A 10,162-nucleotide genomic window follows, 5' to 3' on the forward strand; every position below is an offset into this window, starting at 1 on the left:
TTTGTTAGTTATTTATAATAAATGGAGATAAACAATTGAATTTGACGGACATCGAGTGTAATGAGCCCGATAGCAAAGATATCCAAAGCATAATTTTAAGCCTTGACTGCGAATTTGCGCATGGGGAATGCCCTGCTCCTCCTCAGTTCCTTGGAGGTCTTCTTTGCCTTCTCGCCGGTGGTGAGGGCACGACGCATAGCACGTGTTCTCTTGCTGCGGAGATCCAGGGGCTTGTATTTCTTATTCTGTGAAGATGAAAGATGTATTAGATTCATCGAAAAATGTCAATGCAGTATAATGAACCTCATACCTTGTAAACTTTTCGCAAGTTCTCCTTTTGTTTCTGGTTCATAACAATAAGAACGCGGGCGATAGATTTGCGGACGACGCGACTGTAAAGGAAAATAGTAGTTCATTAAAGATCATTGAAACCGTGCACAAACATAACAATGAAATAATGAATTGTCAACAGGTGAACTGTGCAAGATGAAGGTTTACACCATTCGCACACTTCAGACAAGACATAACATTAAACATGTAAAGAGAACCAAAGTAAAAATAATCTTACATCTTGGACAGTTTGGATGCAGCTCCGCTTGTGACTTTGGCCACCCTAAGCTGAGAGAGCTCTTTCTTGAGCTCATCAAGTTGTTTAAGGAGTTCCTCCTTCTTCTTGGTACGAAGATCGCGGCATCTCACTTTAGCCTATTAAGTAATAAGAAAAATGAAAAATTATTGAATTGCTACAAACACCACATGAACAGCCAGGGTCGGCACACACACCGACATTTAACTCTATGTCAAAAACAAACCATCACTGGACAACTTTCAACATAAATGGGTTCACAAAAAGGTGCAAAATCAACTCTTCAATTACAGTCGACTGTAATGGTTGAAATAGTTTTATAATTCAGGATGATTTTGGATAGAAAAACCTTGCTTACCATTTCGGAACTGCTTTTTCTTCAAGTGACTGAAGGAAGAACTGCTCTGCTATAAGCTGGGCAAAGAAGGGAACAACGGTGCCAGCTATTCGATTTACCGGAGCGAAAACAAGGAAAAAACCTACAATTTTTTACGAAAAGAAAAGTGATTAAAACATTGGGAACGAAAATTATTAAAATCAAGTTTAAATTTTAAAAATAAACGTATTGAATTGTAATTTTTTTAGAAGATGATTTTGATTTGTGTTTTGTTTTGCTTTAGGTGGCAATCGCCGCTGTGGCCTATGACGTCGAATTCTTACAGACAGCAAAATATGCTGGTCAAGGTATTAATGAGATTGTTAGCACAAGTCCTAAAAGTTTTCCGTGTTTTAATGAAGTTTTACTGAAGTTTACCGTTATCTGTTTTGAAACGATGTAAATAAGTGGCGATATTATCGATGCAGACGTCGAAATCCTCCGACACAAAAATTTAGGATCCATAGTTAGTTAGAGCAGGTTTTTCATTTGTAATTTTGTGGCTGGAAGAACCAGAGAAAATTATTCACTGGTAATTCAATGGGGACACCTATTCATGAACGAGGATACACATCTGTCCTCGTACCTTATGTTCTTCAGTATCCAGCCAACACTTTGTGGGGAGAAAATACCCAAAGAAAACGTTTATGGCGTGTAAGTTGACATTTCACAGTCCCATCAAAGAGACAAGTATTAATTATTTTGGATTCTCAGAGGTGGAATCAGCTATCCAGATTTCAGCGCAACACTTGTCTACTCTTCATGGCTCTGCTAATCACTTTGTCCATACTATTTGTGTTGCCTAACCTTCCATCAAGTGGAGGTTTGCCAGCCCCATCTAAAAACGAAGCAGCAGCAGGTCTGGATACAGTGCAAGGAATAAAACCAAGTTTAGATTATGAACGAGAACCTGAAGGTCCTCCAAAACCCATCACTCAATCAAGACCTATCCAAGAAAATTTCAGACCACTTACCAAAGAAGAGGAAGATCATCACGCTGGCAAGAATGAAGACAAGTCTGTGAACCTACCCAGGAATGGATTTGATCCACTCAACACGAACAACAAGAAAATTATTTTTACTGGACCCACCAACGACCGTCAAAGAGCAGTTGTGGAAGCTTTTAGTCACGCTTGGAAGGGTTACAAAACCTATGCATGGGGCCACGACCACTTGAAGCCGATTAGCCAGACTTACAACGATTGGTTTCATCTTGGATTAACAATCATAGACTCTCTAGATACCATGTACATAATGGGTCTAACTGACGGTTTGTCCCCAAACACATTTCAATTTCATAAGTTTTTATTTCATTTCTTATCTTTCCAAATGTTTGAGATAGAATTCAACGAAGCCCGAAGTTGGGTCAAAGACTCTTTGCAATTCAATGGAAATCGAGATATTAATTTATTTGAAACCACTATTCGAGTACTGGGCGGATTGCTCAGCACGTATCATTTATCTGGTGATAAAATGTTTCTAGACAAAGCGGTGAGATCCTTAAACTACTTTGTGCAACGGCTAAAACGAAAAAATCAATACCTTTTAAATGTCAACTCTCCTTGCTTACAGCTGGAACTGGGTTTGCTTCTTTTGCCGAGCTTTAAAACGTCTTCGGGAGTGCCATATTCCGATGTTAACCTTGGCACGAAGAAGGCTCACCCTCCCAAGTGGAACGCCGACTCGACCACTTCGGAGGTGACGACCATTCAACTTGAATTTCGCGATCTCAGCCGCTCGACTGGTGATCCCACCTTCGAAGTAAGTATAGTTGAATTGAAATGATTGCCGTTGAACCGACGAAAAACTGATCAATTCCAATGATAATTCCAGGAGCTGTCGTTTAGAGTGTCAAAGTTTATCCACAAGTTGCCAAAAACGGAAGGGTTGGTTCCCATTTTTATCAATCCGAACACGGGCCAATTCCGCAAGTCGACCATAACGCTGGGAGCTCGCGGAGATTCGTATTACGAGTACCTACTGAAGCAGTGGATTCAGACGGGCAGGACCATCGATTTGTAAGTTTGTGATGCCCCAATTAGACAACGGGACTAAAGTAAATCATTTTCTTGCATTGGATAGTTTACGAGATGACTACAACGCATCCATCAGTGGCGTCAAGAACCTCCTGGTTCGTCATTCCAAGCCGAACAATTTACTTTTCGTCGGAGAGCTTATCAACGGGAATGACTTTAAAGCCAAAATGGACCATTTGTTGTGTTTCCTTCCGGGCACGCTGGCCCTTGGCGTTCACTACGGCATGCCAAAAGAACATTTGCGCCTGGCGGAGGACCTCCTCTACACTTGCTACCAGACTTACGCAGCTCAGCCCACTCATCTAGCGCCCGAAATCACTTATTTCAACGAAGTAAGTCGTCAAGCCAACACCAAACAAACCAAAACACAAAGTAACCGCCATTCTTTTTTCCAAAACAAAAACAGGATGAAAGTGATAACGACATGATCGTCAAACCGGCCGATTCGCACAATCTTTTGCGACCGGAAACGGTGGAGAGCCTGTGGTACATGTACCACTTGACGGGCAATACCACCTACCAAGACTGGGGCTGGAAAATTTTCCAGGTTTGCCAGAAATTGTAGGAAATGCTTAGGTTAATGCGATTAACAATGTTCTTTCATTGAATTATTCGCAGGCATTTGAAAAGTTTGCTCGGGTGGAAAACGGTTACAGCTCACTGGGCAACGTCAGGAGCGTGTCTGAGATTAAATTGCGAGACATGATGGAATCGTTCTTCCTGGGCGAGACGCTGAAATACTTTTACCTGCTCTTTAGCGACGACCAGAAGACGCTCAGCGTCGACCGCTACGTTCTCAATTCGGAAGCTCATTTCTTCCCCATTCACACTTCCCGATGACCACATCCTTTTTGCACCAACTACTTTTTCCCATCTTCTTTGACCTTCTCTCTCTCTCTCTCTTTTCTTCGAGTAAGAAAATATCACGAAGTTGAAACGAAAACATTCTAGTGTGCTCACGCGGGAATTTTGGGGGGGATGGTGGACATGTGTGTGTCTTGTTTCTTTATGTGTGCCGTATCAAACAACCTGGTTCTTTCACTTATATTACTTCACGTTTGTTTGTTTTTTCTCTTTTTTTATAAATTTATATATCTGGTCGAGAAGAGAAATGTGGGGGATAACACTAAACAAAAAAGCAAACAGCAACAACATTATTATTGTATGTTTCATTACACTAGTCGGAAAAAAAAGTTGACGACCATTTTATTTGTTACACATCTAAATTCTTTTTTTTTTCTCTTGTGTCATAATATGATTTGAACTTATATCCCTCAGTCCCCTCTAGGCTCTAGGCTATTTCGATGCGAGAAACGATTTCCCAAAAGAATTGGGCAGCAGAACAGTCACGTCGAAAGAAAAAAAAGAAACGAGCGCGATCACGAAAACCCTCATCGTGTAAATAATACGAGACGGGGTGGGGGCCAGTAGAAAACTCACGTAACGTATTGTGTGTGGCGTTCGATCAAGGAGGAAGTAGTAGGGGGACTAGTGTGCGTGATATCGACGCGGACCTCACACAAAACAGACTTTCTCCCAACACAAAATAAATAATTTCTTTCAAAAAGGCATATAACAAAAAAGAGAAAAAGATATACCTGCTAGTCTGCCACACGACAGAGTCTACTAGTACCAAGGCACGTTTGCGTGTCTAGCCGGACAGGGCCAGAACTAAAAAGAGAATATCCATAACATCAGATATGTCCACCGAAATGAAAAAAAAGGATCTCGTTATTGTTAGATGAGTCATTTCATTCGGTTATTTACAAGCACGCTCGAATGGCGAGCGAGCGAGCGGTGAGTTATACATTGACACGAGTACGGCAAGTTGATGGTCGAAATTAGCGCCACGACGAGACACAATCCAGATGGATGAGAATCAAGAGAATTAGAAACACAAGAGCGACAAAGAGTGATTTATGGACGGGCCGGAAGAAGGGAGAATCAAATAGTACAATCGAGGTTCCAACAAAAATGAAAAAGAAAAAGTTGGACGTTATAAATGGGAGAAAAGAGGTCGGGGAGACAGCCGGAAGCCGGATCGATTGTGTGTGTGGTCACCGTCACGCGAAGCGGGTTAAGAAAAGGGGACATGAAAAGCCACAGGGGCAACATCAAAAAGTTGACAACAACAACAACAACCCCAAAAAAAACGGCTCGGGGGTCAACACTTTTGCCCCGCTGTTGTTGCAACTTTTCTTTGGTCCGTCCGTTCCGGCTTCCAACTCAAACCCAAACAATGTGGCCTTTTTTAAAAATGTCAGTAGTCGGGAGCTGCGCCCCAAAAGTCTTCGACGATGGGAATCTCCTCCACTTGCTGGGCCAACGAGCCTTGGTGGTGAATCAACGGCCCAGTGTCGTACTGGACGGCGCTGCTGCTGCTGCCCGACTGCTCAGACATGTTGGCGTCGCGACGGGCCGGCGGCAATATCAAATGCTCGGCCGCCTGGTAGATATCGTCCACTGTCTGCCCAAATCGATTGAAAAGATGACCTCAATTCTTATCAGGTTTTTAGCCTGGACTTTAATATTATTTTACCTGGCCGCAGTTGAAGAAATCGCCGGAAATGAAGGATCGCCTGGGCGCCTGTGTGTCCGACTGGGCCGGCGCTGCCGCCACGTCCGACAGACGGGGTATGTGATGAGCCCTGGACGTGGTCATCAGGTCGGAAGACGGTGATGTGGAATTGGACAAAACTAAACTGTCGGCCGATCCTTCGTCGGCCCGGTGTCGACTGGAGCGGCCCGTTTTGCCCTTGCCCGTCCCTTTGCTCTTCGAGTGTTTGGCCAGCAATGCCGGGACCGGCTGGGACGGGGCTGGACTGACCGCCGGCAAACTGGACGACGTTGTACCTTTCAATTTGGACGGCCTGATGGTCACGTGATGCTTGGAATGGTGTCCCTTGCTGGGCGAAGTGTGCCGACGGACCTTGACGGGCGATTTGACGTGAACTGTCGTCTTGGGTCGGACGGATCCGCTGGTTGACTGTCGTCCGTTAAAAATTTTCAATTAGATAAAATGGATCAATTTAGAATAATAGGATTTTCCCAGTTTTACCGAGAGTTGGACAACCGACTGGACTTTGCGCTCGGCCAGCCTCTCCTGGAGAGACGAGATGGACGCTTGCTGCAGCGCCAACTGCAGACGCTCAATGTACTGGCCGTCGGTCAAAGCGGCGGCTCCCTGGTCGGCCAATCCGTTGATGGAACGCGGCCGGATGATGTGCGGATAACCAACGGCCGCTCCACTGGCCGCTTTAAACTTACTGCGATCAAACAATAAATGTAAAAATCCAAAGTTAACCATCGAAAAATCTACAACAAACAAATGAAAACGAAAACAATACGGCGGATTTCTGGGATTCGACTTGTATCCGGCGGAAGCTCGAAATTCTTGCATGTTTCGTAGCCAATCGAAAATCGTTTCAAATTCATTCCCGCACTCGCAAACGATCACCCCACATACTAACTGGGCAAAAACTTAATAAGAAAAACGGACAGACTGGGCAAATTGACCAAGACAAAAAATTGAAATCCCAGAAGAGCTGGGACCGGCAGCAACTGCTCTGCGTCTCCCGGGGCCCTGGACAACAATTCGGCCCGCCTAAGTTTCTAGGACAAAGCCCAAGCCAAATGGGAAGGATTGTGGCGCGGTCGTCCGTCTTCAAAGTTGAGCACGCGCATCTATACCCCCCTGTTATTTTGGTTGTACACACACACAAACAGCAATACGTATACAAATTCCCATACAACCAATTGGTTTGGCTGGATATAACCGTCGGTTGGTAACCATGGCAACAACCGCACAAGGGGAAAAACTTGAAAAACAATTTTTTGTTTTTCTACCCCGCTGTTGTTTATTTTGTGTCCCGAGGCGGTGGAGCGGCCAAGTCCGTCCGGCATGCAACGACGACGTCAAGAAAATGGAAAGAAAAAAAAAAAGGAAAAATAATAATAATAACAATAAATAAAATACAAAAGAAAAATGCTATGGGCGGGTACTTCCGATCCGGCGGAAGAGAGGGGTAGGGGGCGGGAAATTTGATAGCGAAAAATTTTCAAGTACGTGCACTCTCTCTGCTCCTTCGTGACATGTTTGGCTGGCCGGCGGAACGACACGCTGGAAATCGATGAAGATGGAAATGTTTTCCTATCAGGCTGGATGGGTGGTGGGTGGCCCAGCTGCGACTCGGGTAGAAGGAGCGATAGGTAAGGTAGACAAGGTCATTTATATTTCCACCTAATGATCGTGATCGGCGGACACAATCCTTAGCGTGACCTGTCCAGTAAACTGGCGTACATACGCCAACACTTATCCCCACCCCCCAGAACTCACTGGATGATGGACGGGTCGGCGCTGCCGCCGCTGCTGCCGCCGCTGCTGCTGGACGCCGGCGACGGAGGAGGCAGGAGCGAGTAGGAGAAGGAAGGAGGAGGAACCGGAAGAGTGGAGCCAAGCGGAAGAGGCAGATGGAAAGCCGTCGACGATTTCGATTGGGCAGCGGCCGCCACGGCGATGGCAGCGACAGATCGGCGAGACGGGCGCGCAGGTCGCACCGGAGGGCCCAAAGGATTGCCGGACGAACCCGTCGCAGGTGTCGACACACCCGAACAGGCCTGTTTTAACTTTAAATGCAAATTGTCCAACCATTCCTAGAATAAAAGAGATTCAAATCCAAAATTTAACTTTTTTTGAAAAATGGCGGGTAATTTGAAAAAATCAAACCTGTAAGTCTTCCTGCTGCATGACCGTCTGTCCGCCGGATTCGGGGTCCATCAGATCGGCATTCCTGGACCTCATTTCTAGAAGATGCTTGCGGCAGTCGAGTCGTCGCTGGGCCAGGGCCTTCTCTTCGGGATCCTGGATCGTGTGGATGTCGAAAGCGGAATTGATGAGACCGCGTCCCAAATTGACTTGGAGTGCAACTGATCCGGCGCTGAATGTTTTGACCGCTAAATCGTCGACTGCTGCACAACAACAACAACAACAACAACAACAATATTTAAAGAGTGACACACACAGATGGACACACTTAAAACGCCAACGGATGCAATTGCATCCGCATTATTTGAATATCCCGCCGCTGGGGTCGTGGACGGCTCAACAAAAGGAGCACACGCATCCGCAGCGTCCGACGCCAGAGACTCTTGTGTACCGATGACGGACACAGTGTGTCCGATTGGGAACCCCCCCCATCCACGTTAGTTCAGCAGCTGGACGGAGCTCCTGGAGTTGTTTTTCCCAACTGTGGGTGGGGTTTGGAAGGAGTCCCATGGAAGGAGGTGGTGTGGTACCGGCCCAGAGGTGGTGGCCGACGACTTCCGACGGGTCGATTCCGTCGAGTGGCGTCCCACTCGAACAAAAAGGCCAAGGGGGGGAAAGGAACAAGCCGACGACGGCCTGCTCAAAAAGCCGTCGGCTTCTTATTTCTATTTGCTTTAGCTGTAAATTCGATCATTCGCCGATGGCCGGTCGACAACTCGACAACTGGGCCATAAAATTCCATCACACACAACAACCGGCCACCCCAACCCACCCACCGGACAGCCCTTCTGTCCCGTCCCACCCGTTTTTACTGCCCGTCGATCTATAAAATACATGGACGATAGACGATAAGACGGACGAGAGTAACATAATGTGTAGGTACTAGAGTGACGGGCAATTCTCTTGTTTCTCCCTGGACTCCCAATAAAACCCACCAAACTTTGACCGTGGATGCAAGCCGGCCCATAGCCTTGAAGGAGGGTTGGACATGATGTAAAACTGCAATCCAATGCCCAGTCGATTGAGATGTCAAACTTGTGTGCCAATGGGAAATAGATCGGAAGTCGACAAACAAAAACAACAGGCCCCCCTCCTCTACTACATCGAAATTCCGGCAAATCGATTCCGGGCGACCGACAAGGAGCCAAAGGAGCCAAAGGAGCCATAAATAACAACAAAATAAAACAAAATTTACCGACTCCACCCCACCTTGTAGGAGTAGACCGGCCGCTGGAGTCTACAAAAGTTACCGAATCCGTTATTATAATAAACGATCCATTATAATAACAAACACGGAGGGGAGAGGGGGGCAAACAAAAGTGGAGAGAGTCCCGACACTAAACGAAACGACTTTGAGCCGGGCATAATATAATCAGATAATATAACCAACCAACTACTACGGACACGGAGAATCAAAGGATCGCCCCGGACGAATTACATTCCGTTGAATGGCGTGAGAGTGAGTGGGTGAATATTTTGAAGAGTTAGTTTTATTTTTTATCCGCCGGGATATCGGATCCACGTGCTCAGCGGGCGGTCGGGCGGAGGGGGTTTTAAAGGGGCGTTTCCCCCCAGCTCGCCCAGCGCTTGTCCAACAACACACACAGAGTCTCGACACTATTATCCAACATCATTTGTTTTCCCCCACCACCTCCCACCTCCCCTCTTACACATCCACCTGGATTCTTTTTTTTTTTGAAAAGGTGAACAAATTTGGTTACAACTTTACCGTCGAAATCGCCGATGGATTTGAAATATTTGGATTTCTGAGACGGGATCGTTATGTGATCTCGACCACTCATAATCCACACTCTTCCGCTCTGCCCATCACCCACTTGTCGTATTTTGTTAAAAAAACACTTTTTCAAACTCCCGCCATTTTTTGAAATTTAAAAAACGAACTTAATTTTTTGACAATTTGGCTCCTAATCCATTCAAAATCAATTGGCGGACACAACTGGCGGACGGGTGACAATTCCCCGACACCCAAAGCCGTAGCTTCCGGTAAGACGACTGGGAAGGGAAAACTAGTGTGTGTGTGTGTTAACGTGTCAACAACTTGGGTCGGTGGGGGGTCCGCTACCTATAACGGCCGACGCCCAGGCCGCCAGCCCCTTAACAGGCCAGCGCCTTTAACAACAAGTTGAGAACCGGCCTTCGCCATTCTTATCTACCCACACACACACACAGAGTCCGTCCTATCCTAGAGTTTCTTTCGATGTGCCTGGACATCAAAAAGTCCAGGCACTTTCCAGGCAACTTCAAAAAAACCTTTTTTAAAAATGTTTTTAAAAATAAAAGTTAAAATTTGAAACATACTCATCATCCTAATCAGGCAAGTCGATGGCTGCTGCTGCTGCTGCTGTCACAGCTGATGGCCAACATTGTCCGATGTTGAC

The 10,162-nt window shown here is 46.0% G+C and overlaps 3 protein-coding genes across 4 annotated transcripts; 1 reads left to right on the top strand and 2 right to left on the bottom strand.

Annotated features, from left to right (window-relative positions):
* Positions 1 to 40: 40 nt before the first annotated feature.
* LOC124202309 (60S ribosomal protein L35-like) lies at positions 41 to 1,051 on the bottom strand. The gene is made up of 4 exons (XM_046598628.1): positions 945 to 1,051; positions 569 to 705; positions 311 to 392; positions 41 to 245 (listed from the first exon to the last, which is right to left on the bottom strand). The coding sequence occupies exons 1-4, from the start codon at positions 945 to 947 to the stop codon at positions 96 to 98; spliced, it is 372 nt and encodes a 123-aa protein (XP_046454584.1). The 5' UTR covers positions 948 to 1,051; the 3' UTR covers positions 41 to 95.
* A 143-nt stretch (positions 1,052 to 1,194) lies between these two features.
* On the top strand, positions 1,195 to 4,181 carry LOC124202310 (endoplasmic reticulum mannosyl-oligosaccharide 1,2-alpha-mannosidase-like). Of its 2 annotated transcripts, XM_046598630.1 has the most exons (8): positions 1,195 to 1,616; positions 1,677 to 2,232; positions 2,305 to 2,453; positions 2,535 to 2,723; positions 2,796 to 2,980; positions 3,045 to 3,330; positions 3,405 to 3,545; positions 3,617 to 4,181. In XM_046598630.1, exons 1-8 carry the CDS (start codon positions 1,503 to 1,505, stop codon positions 3,836 to 3,838), a joined length of 1,842 nt encoding a protein of 613 aa, XP_046454586.1. In that variant the 5' UTR covers positions 1,195 to 1,502; the 3' UTR covers positions 3,839 to 4,181. The 2 variants fall into 2 exon arrangements, with proteins under 2 accessions (XP_046454586.1, XP_046454585.1); XM_046598629.1 differs by having other exon boundaries at positions 1,216 to 1,616; positions 1,677 to 2,453.
* Positions 4,182 to 4,729: 548 nt separating this feature from the next.
* On the bottom strand, positions 4,730 to 9,975 carry LOC124202312. Its single transcript, XM_046598632.1, has 6 exons — positions 9,493 to 9,975; positions 7,725 to 7,966; positions 7,335 to 7,651; positions 6,057 to 6,264; positions 5,538 to 5,984; positions 4,730 to 5,465 (listed from the first exon to the last, which is right to left on the bottom strand). The coding sequence occupies exons 1-6, from the start codon at positions 9,563 to 9,565 to the stop codon at positions 5,259 to 5,261; spliced, it is 1,494 nt and encodes a 497-aa protein (XP_046454588.1). The 5' UTR covers positions 9,566 to 9,975; the 3' UTR covers positions 4,730 to 5,258.
* Between the last annotated feature and the right edge of the window lie 187 nt (positions 9,976 to 10,162).

Source organism: Daphnia pulex, chromosome 9 (genome assembly GCF_021134715.1).
Source record: "Daphnia pulex isolate KAP4 chromosome 9, ASM2113471v1".
In the NCBI taxonomy this organism is placed as follows: domain Eukaryota; kingdom Metazoa; phylum Arthropoda; class Branchiopoda; order Diplostraca; family Daphniidae; genus Daphnia; species Daphnia pulex.